The sequence below is a fragment of the Hyperoodon ampullatus genome (genome assembly GCF_949752795.1).
Source record: "Hyperoodon ampullatus genome assembly, chromosome: 20".
In the NCBI taxonomy this organism is placed as follows: Eukaryota; Metazoa; Chordata; class Mammalia; order Artiodactyla; family Ziphiidae; genus Hyperoodon; species Hyperoodon ampullatus.
The window spans coordinates 22,640,500-22,657,962 of NC_136933.1; the positions used below are offsets into that span (position 1 = coordinate 22,640,500).

The 17,463-nt window shown below is 40.6% G+C and overlaps 1 protein-coding gene across 1 annotated transcript; it reads right to left on the reverse strand.

The window, feature by feature from the left end:
* Nucleotides 1–393: 393 nt before the first annotated feature.
* CYP4V2 (cytochrome P450 family 4 subfamily V member 2) lies at nt 394–17,223 on the reverse strand (the record flags this gene model as incomplete). The annotated part of the gene is made up of 11 exons (XM_079726477.1): nt 394–566; nt 1,797–1,976; nt 2,068–2,202; nt 3,010–3,112; nt 6,443–6,628; nt 8,578–8,704; nt 10,180–10,249; nt 10,646–10,836; nt 11,636–11,721; nt 12,100–12,212; nt 17,010–17,223. The coding sequence occupies 11 exons, from the start codon at nt 17,221–17,223 to the stop codon at nt 394–396; spliced, it is 1,578 nt and encodes a 525-aa protein (XP_079582603.1).
* Nucleotides 17,224–17,463: the final 240 nt, after the last annotated feature.

The following is a 17,463-nucleotide window of genomic DNA, read 5'->3' on the forward strand; positions in this document are numbered from 1 at the left end:
CAAACAAATGTATATATATACATGAATGTATATGTTCCTGAGTCTACAAGAATACCTTAAAAATATTCTGGAACTTCAATTAAATTATATCCTTTGGGTCCATTGATTGAAATTGGATTGGCCTGTGGATCCCTCTGTTGAGAAGCTTTTATGCGTTTATTTGGGTACAGTCATCAGTTTACTTTTGGGATCAGGACCAGGGGTCAGAGCTATGATGGTGATGGAGATATGAAAACTCTCGCTTTGGTAGACTTGACCCCAAGGTAAGTGGGGACAAGAAAAAAATTAGGTTTAGGGATTAAGAATATTGAGTTCATGATCTACGAATTGTAAATGCAAAGCTTCCTTTAAAGAAAGACCTTTTTGTGGTAAGAGAGCAGCCCAATAGTATAGTTAGGATTCATTTGTGTTTCTCCTCTTCAACTTGATCCAGATGCCATTACTTGGACGAAGAATCAGTTCTCCTGCCAGACCAAGTTCTTCTCTTTTTTGGTTGGATTCTACCCAAAAATGCCTCAGGATGCAGGAAAGAATGGTCTTTTCTTCCATCATGGCAAACTTTTGACCTTCAAATGAATGTAAATAGCAACACTTTAATGATAGGTATATCTCAAATGTGAGAAATCACAAGTCCAGTTAGAGGAAGCAAGCAATTTTATATTTTTGCAGTGGGCCCTGGGAGAATCAGAATCACTTGGGTTGCTTGTAAAACATGAAGATTCTTGAGTGCCCATCCTGTTCCCACCCAGTGCATCTGAACAGCTGAAGTGGGCCAGGTATTTGTATTTTAGCAAAACCTGAGATGAATCCTGGGCTCGTTTAAGCATGAGAATCACTACTCTCGACTGATTTCTTATTTGGGCCTTTAACTTAAATTTAATTTACTTGAGAGGTACTAAATAAGCGTCAGATTCATCCATTTAAATCTGGCCTTAATTTACGAATGTCTGCATTTACATAAATGATAAAATGCTAGAGATTCTGAAGCTGAAAGTGTTTATAATGCATGGTGATGTGCATTCACTTTGCTTAAGCACTTCATCTGGCCTTGTGGTAAGCATTTTGTGTTTTGGTTTTTCAAAATGCAGTTCTTAAAATCAACAAACACAGAAATTAAGCTAAATATAACTAACTGTTATGAATAAGTTTTGTACCATATGAAGTATGTTCTGTTTTAATCTAAAAGCTACAACATTTCAAACTCTACCATGAAACTATTTATGCTTTATGTTTTGGGCTAAATTGTGTCCCCCCAAATTCATAGGTTGAAGTCCTAAACTTCAGTATCTCAAAATATGACTATTTGGAGATGGGAACTTTAAAGAAGTAATTAAATTAAAATGGTCAAAAATAAAATAAAATAATCAGATGGGTGGACCCTAATCCAATCTGACTGGTGGTCCCTATAAAAAGAAGAGATTAGGACACAGACACGCGCAGAGGAAAGACCATGTAGGGACATAGGGGGAAGAAGATCATTTACAAGCTAAGCAGGTATTTATTACCAATCCTGCTGATACCTCGATCTTGGACTTCTAGCTTCAGAATTGGGAGAAAATAAATTCCTGTGGTTTAAGCCACCCAGTGTGTGGGTACCTTGTTATGGCTGCCCTAGCAAACTAATACACTTTATGACAGTCATATTTTAAAACAATAATGTATAGTAAAGTGGAGGGAAGAGGAAGCCAGTTTTTTTAAGACAGTTGCCTATGGGCTGCTACATCTCAAGAAATTTTTGTGTGAAACCCCCTACTCTGCATGCCTGAAAGGTCAAACAAGTTCTGACGGATACAAACCTATACAGTTTCGGGGTCCAGCAGAGAAGGGCACATATGCGTATGAATGACGTCCTTTCGAATTCTCGGGAAAGAACCGTTCTGGCTTGAACTCCTCAGGATTGGGGAAGTACCTTGGGTCTCTGTGCAGTGCATAGGGCATGATGATTACTTGGGAGCCTTTCACGATTTTGTAACCCGCTGTCAAGAAGTAGTCAACAGGCCATGAGGATGGAGCAACAGACATTAAACTAATCCACTCTCCCTCCTATTCAAATCATAGAACTCTTACCAACTTCACAGTCTTCATTAAGGTGACGGGCAAAGAAAGGAACAGAAGGGAAAAGGCGAAGGCTCTCTTTAACAACACATTCCAGATATTTAAGTTTCTTCAGGTCATCTAAGGTAGGAGGACGATCCGATCTCCCTGGTTTTAAGTAAATACATGAGATAACAAGGAAAGGATTATTTGAGCTTGAGGGATGGGACATTGAAGAAGAATACATGCATCAAAACATGTTAAATACCTACAGCTAAAGTAGAGTTTCTGGTATTACCCATAATCAAAATAAAATGAGATCTGTTCAGTAAAAGAAACCAGACACCAACAGTCACATGTTGTGGGATTCCATTTATAGGAAGTATTCAGAACAGGTGTAAATCCATAGAGACCGACAGTAACGTAGCAGTTGGCAGGGGCTGGGGGAAGAGAGGAGAGTGGCTGATTAATGGGACAGAGTTTGCTTTTGGGGTGCTGGGACTCCAATGACATCACTGCTGGCATCAGCCTAGGACAGCTTACCTGCGGACTGCTGGTTGTGTAATAGAAAAGTTTGTCCTACCGGATTAATGCGTCTTTTCTCTCATTCGTGGCCAGATGCAATGCTGTAGGAAACAGTTTTCCTTGACCCCATGACTCAATGCTTTGTGTAGATATGTCTGCTTCATCTGTTAAGCAGTGAGGTGCTTGAGGACAGTAACATTTATCTGTGCATCCCCAGCATCTAGCCCAGTGCAGTCACATGCCATGCAATTAGCAAATGCCTGTATTCTGTAAGCGATGAATAAGGCTTTGCTAAGAAGACGGGGACTGGCAGGGATCCCATAGGGGAGCCTTCCTGCTTGTTGCTGTATCTTTAGAACAGGCCCTGCTGTTTATCCTTCATGAGCAAGAACATACTTGCTTCCATGGACATGGTACCCACAGTGTAACTAGTGAAGGGACAAAACATACCAAACACTTCCTCCAGTTCATTGTCCACTTTCTGCTGGACTTCTGGATACGAACCCAATAGATATAAGGACAAGTTTATTGCAGCTGCGGTTGTATCGTGACCCTACAAATGTAAGGAAAAAATAACTTAGCGGAGTAGTATTGCAAAGATTAGAAGAGAGAACTCTATTTTGAATTGTCTCTGGATTTGACAGCTGCACTGTGACTCCAAACAGAATAAATTAACTTGGTACAGTATTTCACCTTGGTGAGAAACGAACAAATAAAACAATCCCTTCAAAGGGAAGGTTCATGCTTGGATAGATATTTCAACACTACACAGAGTTGCATACGTGGTGAGAAGTGGCTAGGCTGTGCTAATAAGGGGGCCTTCCAAGGGAACTAGGTGCTCTAGACTGTTTTTAAGGGGAAAAAGTCTGACTTTCATGAGCCAGTTTACCAGATCTGTACTCCTCCACCTCCTAGCATTTGTAACGTAGGCTTTACCTGTCAACCCTGGACGCCAGGGTGTCTATGTGTGGTTCTGAGTAAATCCTGCATGTCAGGAAGTTGATAAATAGCCTCCCATAATACTTGCTGAGCTTTAGGCAAAATACTAAGTACTTTGCAGAAACTAATTCAATTATCCTTCAGAAAAACTCTGTGAAATACTTGATACAGATATTTACATTTTAGAGATTAAAAACAGACTAAGAATTTTTTTACATGAGTTCTGCAGAAAAAAAAGTTTGGAAAATCAATAATAATATTATAACTCTATGAATAAGACTTTTAGGGGAACTAAACAGAAAACAAATTGTTTCCTCTATGGAACTTCTCACTTTTCCATTTTCCCTATGCAACACAAGTGATGGTTATAACTTTTCTTTCTCTGGGCAGAAATCTCCAAAGCACTTGCTTCATAAAACAGCTTCTAAGTTGAATTTTTTGAGGTTTATTCTGCAATTTTATAAAATATATATTTTCCAAGCCTCTGATATTGGTGTCATTGCCTCTTCTCAGGCTTGCTGTTCCTTCACAGAAACTACCCTGAGCTCCGGACCAGATCTGGCCCATTTCACTCAGTTGTTTAGCAAAGTCACAGGAGGAAGTGCTCCTGCTAAATAATTCTTAATAACTTCTCTTGAATTTATAAGCGGAAGCCTGATCCAAATGTGTAAGAGATGTCTGCTGAACTTCCTACTTCCACGTGTCTGCTACCTGAAGAAAGTAGGACTAAGCAAAGCACAAAGCACACAGTTTATAGAAGCAGGCTGGTGGGATAGGGCAGGGGCAGAAACCTTAGTATCCAGTGGTCGGCACCTGGGGCAGGAAAGGTGTGGTCGTAATAACCTGCAACCTCTTTATGGAGGAGGTCACAGTATTATAATCATACGAGGTGTGTCTCCTATTTGATGCAAAGAAGAAAAAACGCAGAATTTCAAACAATGTTAGAGCTGGAAGAAACAGATCATTATTCTGGTTGTTTTCATGAAAGTGAGAGGTTTTTGGTAGGAGAAGGATGTGTGTGTGCATGAGAGTGTATGTATGTGGGCATGTGTGTGTACGTGTGTATGCAGGGCGGAGATGTGAGACGGTCTCTCCACTTTAACATCAAATGATAATAGCCAATATCCACCACACCCTTCCCATGTGCCAGGCAAGATTCTTTGTGCACTTTAAAAAATCACTCATCTAATCCTTAAAATTATCCTGCGAGGCCTGTGCTATAACAATGAGGATACCAAAGCCCAGAAAGGCTCCATGAGTTACCCGAGGTCCCACCTCTAGTGCAGGTTAGAGGTGGGATTTGGCCCCAGAGACCCCAGCTTAACGCTGCTCCACTTTTTTTTATTTTTAAACAAATTTATTTATTTATTTATTTTGGCTACATTGGGTCTTCGTTGCTGCCCACGGGTTTTCTCTAGTTGCAGCAAACGGGCTACTCTTCGTTGTGGTGCACAGGCTTCTCATTGCGGTGGCTTCTCTTGTTGCTGGCACAGCTCTAGGCTTACGGGCTTCAGTAGTTGTAGCTTGTGGGCTCTAGAGCGTAGGCTCAGTAGTTGTGGCGCACGGGCTTAGTTGCTCCGCGGCATGTGGGATCTTCCCGGACCAGGGCTCGAACCCGTGTCCTCTGCCTTGACAGGCGGATTCTCAACCACTGCGCCACCAGGGAAGCCCCAACACTGCTCCACTTTTTAGATAATTTAGATGTCCATTTTCTGCATAAAATTTCTTTTCAATGAAGCGGTCTGCTTAAAAAAGAAGTTTAGGGCTTCCCTGGTGGCGCAGTGGTTGAGAGTCCGCCTGCCGATGCAGGGGACGCGGGTTCGTGCCCCGGTCTGGGAAGATCCCACATGCCGCGGAGCGGCTGGGCCCGTGAGCCATGGCCGCTGAGCCTGCATGTCTGGAGCCTGTGCTCCGCAACGGGAGAGGCCACAGCAGTGAGAAGCCCGTGTACCGCAAAAAAAAAAAAAAAAAAAAAAAAGAAGTTTAAAACCACTGATCTAATCCATCTCTCTATTTTATACACAGGGAAGCTGTGACAGAGATCTGAGATGATTGGCACCATCTCATAAGGCTAGTCAGCATGGAGCCAGAATGAGAACTCAGGTCTAGGGACCCTTGACACAGCTTGCTTTCCTATACTGTGCCCCCGGGAGAATGTGCAATCTGGCAGTATACCCAGAGGTACGCTGTACCCAGAGGTACGCTGTACCCAGGTGCCTGCAAGCAGGGCTGCTCACGCCATCCATGGCTGGCATGTACTGAGCCATCCAAAACCACCCATGCCCTCCACTTTCCTCCACTTCCAGCATATTACCACAGGGAGCTTTTTAAAACCATTTCTTCATCTTTATTTGGCAATCCACACACTGAGAGATTCACTCTTTGTAGTATTTAATAATGCTAGAATTACCTTTTGTAAAAACTGCATCTTTCTTTTCATTATTTGAAGGTCAGAAATCCCTTTAGAATCACAAACTAGTTAAATTCTCTGTCGGAGGGCTCTTGCTATCTTCTCTAGTTTGGGCAGCTCAAAGCAAGAGCTAAGCACTCATTTGCTAGAACTTCAAAAGGGAGGTAGTGAAAAGACAGACTTGTGGGTTTCAGAGATTTTTAAAAAGTATGAAGCAATATAGGGAATGAGAGCAATTTCTGACTTCTTTTCTACTTGGAAAAATCCAATGGGTTTTAGGTTTTCCTGAGAAAACACTGTGTCTAGTGCTATACTCACCACGAGTCAAAGGCTTTTTCTGAAGAAGAAAGCTGGTCTGGTACTAAATCAGGTTCTTACATTTTGTAATTTCTAATTATAATGTAGCGACTCATCCTCAGTCATATGAAGCTACTTTAAAACTTGAATAAACTTTAAAAAATAATGCTAAAGATTCTAGAAAAGAACTGCATTTTGTTTAATGATACCTGAAAATAACGTGATGAGATAAAATACCTCAAACATAAAGGTGTCAACTTCTTCTCGAATCTCTTCGTAACTCAGCTTGTTCCCTTGGTCATCAGCCACATTTAAAAGCAAGTCAAGAAAACCCCTGCGTTTATTATTGATTGGAGGAAAGTCCTTGTCATTACTTCTGCCTTCTTCATGTCTCTTCATTTCATTGGCCCGTTCAGTGATGACCTGTGTCATTTAAACAATCATATGCTCTTGTTTGGAATTTGATGTAGTCTCATAATATATTTTCTTATGAAAATATACTAGCTTCTTTCATGGATTTTTCCCATGAAACCTTTCCTGTTCTAACTCAACAATAACTTAGGCTCTTGTGGAAAATATAGTGAAGCTTCCTGTTAACATTTTAGGGCATTATTTGATAAGACTTTTAAAAACAAATTTAATGTTAGACAAATTCAGTATATTCAAGTGCTATTTCTGCCATCTTTCTAACACAGAATAGAGTTAGTAGTCCCCTAAGTGGTGCCCTAGAGATTTGGATGAGCTAATGAGAAAAAGTTTAGGTGGTGGAGAGAATGCAATCATTATATAACAGACTAATTATGGATTGCTCTCGTTACAAGTTGCATTGGAGAAAAGATCAGTCAGTTCACCCTATGTGCTTGCTGTTCCTGCTGCCTAGATTTCTCTTTCTTCAGATGCCAGTGTGGCTGACTCCCTCCCTCCTTTTAAGGTCTTGGCCCCTTCTCACACCATCAGAAAGACCTTCCCGGATCACTGCTAACCTGGTCCCTAGCACTCACTGTCTTCCTAACCTTACTTTATTTTTTTTCCATTTCACTTACCACCTGACATTATAGTATACTTGCTATATAATATAATGCATGAATGTACCATCCATGTGGCAGCAAATTTGTCCTTTGTTCATTGATATAATTCCAACCCTTAGAACACTGCCTGGCATTTTAAGGACGTTCCTTAGATCTTTTCTGAATGAATAAAAGAATTAAAGCCCATAAACTTAATTTGGCTATACATTTCAGCTCTCTTCTCCTATCAGGCAGTTGACCAAACCTGCTACTAAGTGATTTGAATGAATAGATCCTAAGTGCTTTGAGGACAAAACACCGTATCTCCTTTCATTCTTGGGGGAACCCCCTAAGGCCTGGCACTCAGTATGCAATTTTCAATATTTATTAAATAAATAATATTGTCCATCCAACGTGGACTCCATTAATTATTGATATTGATAGTAATGCATGTAATTTGAGGAAACATTTGGTCGTTCGCCTACTGCCCAGTAATGGAGGTAACTCTGTCCTCCACTGTGGCCACCTCAACCCAACACCTCATTCATCCGACGCTGCCTGACTGGGAACCACATGATCTGTTGGTGACAGGCTGTACCTCACTGTAAGGAAGCAATGCCAATATAGTTTAAACCGAAACTGACAGCAAAGAGAGAGTATATTTAAATTGGTACTTTTATCAGTACATTTACATCATAATTTGATGTATATTTTCAATTAAATATTGCTTTGTCAAAAGCACATGTTTAACACAAGACTGACATCTTATATCTGAAGCAATATCACTGTCTCCTTGTTATTTTTTAATTGGAAGTAAAATAGTGACATCTACTTAATTTTAATCCCTTCCAACTTGAGATACTGCTATAAATGCCCTTTGCCTTTGAAAGCTACTGCCTAATCCAAACATTTTCCATAAGACTCTCATAACATGGATCCCCTCTTTATTCATTCAATATAGCACCCTGGTTATTAATAAATATTTATACTTCATATCACATTTTGTAATTTTTTTAATAGACAACCTCCTCTACTAGACTAACCTCTTTTAGGGGACATACATATCTTACTTATTACTATGTTTTTAACACTTGGTACAGTGTTTGGCACCTAACAAGTGTTTAATTAATATTTGGTGAGTACATAATTAAAATGTAATCACACTGTCTCCTTCTTTACATTATTATTCAACTTTTATTTTATGAGACACAGGCTCCAGGGTATGTTAACACAGCATAAAAATCTTGGACATATAAAAGATCTAGAAATGGAGAGCGGTGATGGTTTCAGAACACTGGGAGTGCAGTTAATGGTAAATTTTATGTTGTGCTTATTTTATCACAATTTAAAAAAACAAGGGCTTACATTTTTGGTAAAATTATGTAGAATTTTTAGGCTCCTTTTGTGTTCCCATCCATCTTTAAGTATAAAGAACAAAATGTCAAGCCAGAGCCAGGGCATCTTCATTCTTTGATGTATTGAATCACTCATCCTATAAATAGGATAAAAACACATCAGCTGATACACTGAAAATGTGTATTTCTTGAGCACCTAATTGATGCCCGCTCTCAATGAGGGTAATATGTAGGGATGATAATGATTCATCTTAGAGGCTACTAAGATCCAGGCTTTACACTCAACAGTGAAGGCATGGGGTATTACACATCCAGTGAAGCTTAAGCATTTGATGGGTTCTTTAGAGGAATGAAGAATCTGTTATAAAACATCCTTACTAAATGGTCATCTGATCTCTGCTGCTTTTTCTCCAGGGAGAGTTCTTGACCACCCCAGGCTGCCTGTGGCTCTTGTAGCACAAGCTGATATGAAATCTTCCTCTTTATAATGTCCACTCATTTGCTTTCTCACTCCTCCGTAGCGCCAGTAAACAATGGGTTGCCCTCTTCCACAGAAAAGTGCTCATTAAATACCCATCTGTCACATAGCTGTCACGAGCACCACCCTCATTATTCCCAGTGAGAAGCAGAAAGACCTCTACATGACCTCCTCCTTCATGACCAGCTTAGATGCCAATTCCTCAGAGAAGACCTTTCCTGACCACACAATCTGTAAAACACATCCCTGTTTTCCTCTCTCATATCAACTTGATCTTTTCTTTCTAAGCAATTATTATAATTTAAAAGTTTATATTCATTTGCTTCAATGCCTGTCTCCCCTGCTATTCTGTTTCATGTGCCCATGGAAAACTAGTCAGTACCTTGTGCAGTGAATGGCAGATGATAGATGCTCAACAAGTAGTTGTTAAGATGAAGTGAAATGAGCCGTGGACTTAAAGACAGGATACATTGAATCAAATCCTGGCCCTGCCTCTTAATAGCTGAATAATCACAAGCAATTTTAAAAGTAAAGTTGATTATTTCAATTAAAAAATAATACATACTCAGTGCAGAAAATATAGGAAAGGAGAATGAATCACAACAAAACCAAAACACAATAAGAAAGAGAGCACACACACAAAATAATAATAACTGCAGCTAACATTTTGGTATAGTATCTCCTAGCTTTTTCTATGAATAATTTTTTTATACCTAGTGGTTATCAAACTACAAAAAAATTTATGTCTTTCTTTTATCACTTAGCATCATAATGTAATCTCTCGATATATTATAAAATAGTCATTTAAAATTACTGCATAATCTGGATGTGCCATAACCATTCCTGTACTGTTGAAACATATGCTTAAATGATTAGGTTAATTTTTAGTATAATGTTTCACTTTGAAATTATGAAAAAGCTACAGTACAGACAGAAATTATTGGCAAGAATTTTTTAAAGCCCTGATCAATAACAATTTTATTTTTGGGGGCCACACCACACAGCTTGAGGGACCTTAGTTCCCTGGCCAGGGATAGAACCTGGGCCCTCGACAGTGAAAGCATGGAGTCCTAACCACTGGACTGTCAGGGAATTCCCAATAACAATTTTAGAAATAATTAGGACTTCATTTACCTATAAACTGCTTGAACATACTCGGAATCATCGTTGCTTTGAGCACCAATGTTCTTCCCCATAGCTGTTTCTGCAAAATATAGTGAGAAGCAACCATTCAATTCATGCACATATCTTGGGTACCTTTTCCAGTGGCAGACACTTGAGCAAAGACGTCATGTCCTGTGCTGTTCATATACATTGTAGAATTGTTCTTTCCCCTCATCTCTTGTGTCTTCTGTGTCTCCTACTCCCAGTTCCTGCCCCTCCGTCCCTCGGACCTTCTGGTCTTGTTGGCTCAGTGACCACTTGTCCAAAGTCCTATGAATGGCTGCTGCTTCTCAGGTGGCTAATTTAGCAACAGGACCTTCCAGAAGAACCCAATGTCCTTTCTCCCCCACCCCGCCCCACCCTATGGACTGTTATTTTCTATTTGTGCCATTTTATCATTACATCCTAACTTTAAAAATAAATCAGTGAGACTTACCACAGATTATATCTAAGGCACAAAGAGTGATGTAAGAAAAGCAGTTAAATGCTTCTTGGTTGACATATTTTTCAAGCTTATTAACCAATATGTTTGCTTGTTCATTCATGACATCTAAGAAATCTTCCAGAATTGTAAAATGGAAAGTGGGTGTTAACATTTTTCTCCTAGAGCGCCACTTGTTTCCAGTACTAGAAATAAAATACACGGTTACAAAGAAAAAAGAAGCAACACCTGAAACAAATAAAATATAAATACAGTCGTCATCAAGTTCTCCTGAAACAGCTTAATCTACAGATTCTCAAATGCTTTGGTCAGAATGACAAAGACTCATGTATAGTTACAGAATGTGAATATTTTGGATACTCTTCTATATTACTAATGTTTAGAAGAGTATTCATTAAAAATGGAAACATTTAAGAATTTTTCTAAATTTCTAAGCTCTGAGTTTCTAAAAATTAGAATTTTTCTCCCCTCTATCAACATCTTAGTCCTCAGATGATCCACTGCTCCATGATTTTCTTTAATCTCTACTATCTTTGAATTCTCCAAAGTCCCCACCAGGGTCCTGCCTTTCTCTTGCTAGGCCCTCTCTCAGAGGATGGAGTCCTGTTTCTGGGTGCCAACTCAAGAAGTGAGGGTACTGTGTTCGATACACTTCTCTGAGGGTGACTGCCTTTTTCATTATATTTTCAAGATTTCCCTTCTCCAAACTATCCTTGGCTTTACTCCATTCATACATCAGTACCTCCTCATTTTTCTTGGAACACTAATGATTATCATTATTGAATATAGTGGCTGGAGATTACCATACACCCTATCTATCAAAGGCCCATTGTTAGCTGGACCTTTCCTTCCAGCTTCTCCCATAATTCCCAATACTTCAATCTTGCTATTGGAAGAATACCTTGTGTCAGTTCCTGAAATAACAAGTTACCCATAGACGTAACTGTTTCTACAAGACAGCTTTACAAATTTCCGCTGAGGTACCTTGTAAGAAGTCCTAGGCCAAGCCACGGTTCTAGGAACTTGTACATATAGGATTTGTCAATGTGCTTTGAACTAGTTAAAATTACCTTTAAAAGAGAAGAAAAAATTGAGAGATAGAGACATCAAAACAATTTCAGTTAGAACACCTGGCTAGAACACAACTACTTTTTAAAGCAAGATTTCATAATTGTTATTTCTCTGTGATTCATTTTCATTCCTGTGCCTCAAAGAAATGCAATTAGAGTTTTGAACGTATAATTGTCACTCAGTCTTGAGGACTAAATGGAGTTGAAAGGAAGGAAAATATCCAAGATGATTCCTGGTTCCTGCCACAAACTAGGAACCAAGCAGAGTCATTTTCTTGAGGGGAGAGGCAGGTGAATCCGGAGGATGACCACATCTAATGAGATTCCCACACCATCAGACAGATAGTGGAATATTGATCACATCTGCCACATACTCACCTCCACATTTTCTGCGTTATAAAGGAACACCAGAGGTACGGGCCCGAGCCAGAGTTTCAGCAGTGGCAGGTGTCGGTATTCTTCAGAGTACTGAATCATCTGCTGAAAAAAATCTGGGAGAAAATACTTAATCTTAAATTCAATCAAGACAAGAATTTTGTCTAATAAGGATACAGCACAGGGAACTCTACTTAGTACTCTGCAATGGCCTATATGGGAAAAGAATCTAAAAAAGAGTGGGTATATGTATATGTGTAACTGACTCACTTGCTGTACACATGAAATTAACACAACATTGTAAATAACTATACTCCAATTATAATTTTTAAAGAGACAAAAATTTTGTAATAAGTTCCTTATTGTGTCTTTTGATTTCCTTGGGGTTCTTGTTTTTGTTTTACTTTGGACAAGTCACTTAATATCTCCCAGAGAGATATTTGCTGTTGTTGTTGTTGTTTTAGATTCCACACAGAAGTGAGATCACACAATACTTGCCTTGCTTTGTCTGACTTATTTCATTGAGCATTATGCCCTCAAGGTTCATCCATGTTTTCACAAATGGCACTATTTCCTTCTTTTTTATGACTGAATAATATTCCTGTGTATGTGTGTGTGTGTGTGTGTGTGTACCACATTTTCTTTATCCATTCGTCCAGTGACAGACACTTAGGTTGCTTCCATGTCTTCGCTACTGTAAATAATATTGCAGTGTACATGGAGTGCATATATGTTTTCAAGTTAATGTTTTCATTTTCTTGGTATATATACCCAGAAGTGAAACTGACGGATCATATGGTAGTTCAATTTTTAATGTTTTAATGTTTTGAGGAATCCCCATACTGTTTTCCACAGTGGCTACAGCAATTTACATTTTCACCAACAGTGCTCAAGAGTTCCCTTCTCTCTTGCCAAAATTTGTTACTTCTTGTCTTTTTGATTATAGCCATTCTAAAAAGTGTGAGGTGAAGTCCTATTGTGGTTTTTATTTGCATTTCCCTGACGAGTAGTGATGTTGAGCACATTTTCACGTATCTGTTGGTCATCTGTATGCCTTCTTTGGGAAAATGTCTACTCAGACCCTCTGCCCATTTTTAAATGAGATTGTTCAGGGTTTTTTGCTATTGACTTGTATGAGTTCTTTATATATTTTGGATATTAACCCCTTATTGATATATGATTTGAAAATCATATATCCCATTTTGTAGGTTTCCTTTTCATTTTCTTAATGGTTTTATTTGCTGTGCAGAAGCTTTTTAATTTGATGTAGTCTCAGTTGTTTATTTTTGCTTTTGTTGCCTTTGCTTTTGGTGTCAAATCCAAAAAATCAAGGAGCTTACCACTTATGTTTTCTTCTATGAGGTATATGGCTTCAGGTCTTACACTTAAGTCTTTAATCAATTTTGAGTTATTATCATGCGTGGTGTAAGATAGTGGTCCAGTTTTATTCTTTTGCAAGTGTCTGTCCAGTTTTCCCAACACCATTTATTGAGAGTCTGTCCTTTCCCCATTATGTATTCTTGGATCCTTTGTGGTAAATTAATTGACCACCATCTGTTTATTTCTGGGTTTCTGTTCTGTTCCATTGATCTATATGTCTGCATTTACGCCAATACCATACTGTTTTGATTACTATGGCTTTGTAATATATCTTGAAATCAGGAAGTGTGATGCCTTCAGTTTTGTTCTTCTTTCTCAAAAGTGCTTTAGCTATTTGAGGTCATTTGTATTCCATACAAAATTTGGTACTATTCTATTTCTGTGGCAAATGTCATTGAAAGCTTGATAAGGATTGCATTGAATCTGAGAATTGCTCTGGATAGTATGGAAATTGTAACAATATTAATTCTTCCAGTCCATGAACATGGAATATCTTTCCATTTATTTGTGTCTTATTCAATTTATTTCAGCAGTGTCTCATAGTTTTCAGTGTACACCTTTTTTACTTCCTTGGTTAAATATATTCCTAGGTATTTTATTCTTTTTGATGCAATTGTAAATGGGATTGTTTTCTTAATTTCTCTTTCTGATAGTTCATTATTAGTGTATAGAAACACAACTGATTTTTATATATTGATTTTTGTATGCTGCAACTTTACTGAAGTAGTTTATTAGTTCTAATAATTTTTTTTGCTGGAGTCTTTAGGGTTTTCTATAATATCATGTTATCTGCAAATAGTAACAGTTTTACTTCTTCCTTTCCAATTTTGTGGAGGGGAAGGCTAGTTGGGAGGCATATATATGGGTATCCAGGGCTTCTCCTGGGCAATGGGAATGCCTAATTGACAACAGTGGGATTCATCCTAAACTCATTGTGAGGCTACTAATATGATGCTTGAGATTTTGACAGGGTTTTATATTTTACTTGGGAATTTGGGCAAGGGAAAAAACTGGTATGGCATAAAAAACAGAACCATTAAGCTCTTCAGCTCTTTTTCCATGTCAAAAAATGTGCCCATGCTCAGTCCATCCCTGGTCCTCTTCCATCCTTAAGCTTCACCCACCCCTGAGCTTCAGGGCAAGTTGTTCAAAGTTGGAGAAGGGCTAAGGCTAGGGATGTCCACTGCATATAAAATTAAATCAATCGTCGTGATTTTTTAAAGTGTTGGCACGTTTTGCACACCAAACCTAATAATAATAATCTTAAAATAATTAACATTCATTATGTCATATTTACTTGCTATGGCAGGTTATTATACGTCAGATCTAGTGCTCAGGGTTTCAGGTGTATTATGTCTTTTGTGCCTCACCACAGTTATATGGGGAGGGACGCTGTTATTACTGTCATTAAACAATTGAGGAAGTTGTGCACAGTTAAGCAACTTGCCCAGTATATCACTGAGCTGCTAAATGGTGGAATCTGGCTTTGTACCCAAGGCAGTCAGACCCCAGAATGCACCACCTTAACCATATTACCACACTTCTTCAAAATGACTTCTGGTCAAGACAGTTGGTAACATTGCCATGAAAAGAGCTGGGTCAGGTCAACAGTATCAAAATATCTGGCTTCGTGCTAATATACTGCCTGCCTTGGTCTCGTCTGAGGAGACAGGGAAGTCTGAATCTGTGGTTTGAAGATATCAGGTCCAATAGCAGGTAGCAGCTGAGGAAGACGGGTGCTGACATAGATGCAAAAGCAAGAGATTAGAGTTCAAAGGGCTCATGGGAAAGCAACTGCAATACTCCAGGTGGAGTTACTGAGGGCAGAATTTGGACAGTAGCCACAAAATGAAAGGCACAGCCTCCTGTATAAGAGACAAAGGTGCTGAGAACAGGGAATATTTCTCAGAATATTCTGATATCCCCAATTTTGCTGAGCTCAATGCTGGGCACAAAGCCGGGCTCAATAAATGGCTGACTGACAACTTTAACTAACTTAGTCTAACCAAGTTCTAGACAGTGATCTAGAAACCACATGCATTAAATTTCATCCTTAAAATTACTCTGTAATACAGTTACAAGTAAATGGTAAACAAACAAACAAAACCCCTCTAACTTAGAGAGTTTCAAACAACTTCCCCAAATCTAACAACTTGGTTGCAAAGCTGGAAATTGAGCAAAAGTTTACCTGTTGCCAAAATCCAGTACTTGTATGACGGATTAAAAAGTCCCTTTAGGGGCTTCCCTGGTGGCGCAGTGGTTGAGAGTCCGCCTGCCGATGCAGGGGACACGGGTTCGTGCCCCGGTCTGGGAGGATCCCACATGCCGCGGAGCGGCTGGGCCCGTGAGCCATGGCCATTGAGCCTGCGTGTCCGGAGCCTGTGCTCCGCAACGGGAGAGGCCACAACAGTGAGAGGCCCACATACCGCAAAAAAAAAAAAAAAAAAAAAAAAAAAAAAAAAAAAAGTCCCTTTATAAAAGAGAGTACACTGTCATTCTCTTCACTCAGAAAGTAATTCCAAAGAGAATTATGTTAAATATTCCAATCAACTCACAGTGTGTTTTGAAACAGGTCTTATTCAATAGAGATTTCAAATCTTAGAAAAATTCCCAAAAAGAATATGATGAGACTCCTCAAGTATATTGTTTCTTTTGGGGGGATGGGAGGGTTGATATTTCTACATAATTATTTTTTAATACTATAAAGCCTTAGGATAGAAGGGGAGGTTAGCTCTGCTTTTAGTATCATCCAAGATGATTTTACAAATGTGGTTTTCATATAAATAAATGTGAGAGAGGGAGAGCGAGAGAGAGAGAGAGAGAGAGAGAGGGAGGGAGAGAGAGAGGGAGGGAGGGAGAGAGAGAGAGAGAGAGAGAGGGAGGGAGGGAGAGAGAGACAGAGACAGAGACAGAGAGAGAGAGAGAGACAGAGAGAGAGACAGAGGGAGAGACAGAGAGAGAGAGAGAGAGAGAGGGAGAGAGAGGGAGGGAGGGAGAGAGGGAGGGAGAGGGAGGGAGGGAGGGAGAGAGGGAGAGAGACAGAGACAGAGAGAGAGAGACAGAGAGAGACAGAGGGAGAGACAGAGAGAGAGAGAGAGAGAGGGAGAGCGAGGGAGAGAGAGAGAGATTTCTAAGTTCTAAGGATTTGCCTTGTTCCAGGGAAGTTTCTGCCTTTAAGGCTTTAACAGCCAAGACAGAAGCAAAGACTGCAGTGCTCTGAGGCGGGAGCAGGTAGGAGGTGGGAAGAGAAGAAGCAAAAATGCAGGACAAAAGCTTAGAGACACTGCAACCTACGCTGTACACAAAGAAAAAGTTCGTTGGGAACGGAGGGCACTAGCAATTTTGCCAGGTGTCATAGGGAAACTGGATAGAACTGGGACTCCATCCTCCAGCGGGGGACAAATCCTTCTCTCTCCCAGCGTCAGCACCTCCAGCCCTGGTGTCCAGGCTGTAAGAAGGCCGGCGGCGCGGCGCAGGTCGGGAGCCCGCATCCCTGGGACGGGGACATGGCCGGCCTGGGCGCGGGCCCTTACCTCTCGCGTCCGGCTTTAACATCAGCGCGTGTCCCAGGAAGGGGTAGGCGCCCTCCAAGGTTGGGACCGCACGCATCTGCTGCCATGTCCACGCGTAGCTCGCCAGCATCCGCAGGAGGTTCAGGGTGAGGATGGCGCCCGCCAGGGAGGCCGCGCACAACCCGCCCCAGAGCAGCAGCTTCTGCCCGAAGCTCAGCAGCCACAGTGCCAGCATCGCGCCTGCGGGCCGCTCTGCACCTGGACTGAGGCTGCGGGGACCACGGGGCGGGATGCCCGGGGCGGCGGGCGCGGTGCAGCCCCGGGAGGTCAAGGGCGCCGGCCCCGGGCGGAGTTCCTGGCCTCCGGAAACTCGGGCGGCGCCTCGCAGGGTGCGGGGCTCCGGGAGCAGAAGGGGGCGTCGCCGGCCCCGCTCACTTCCCCGTCCGGCCGGAGGTGGGCACAGGCCTGGCCGCCC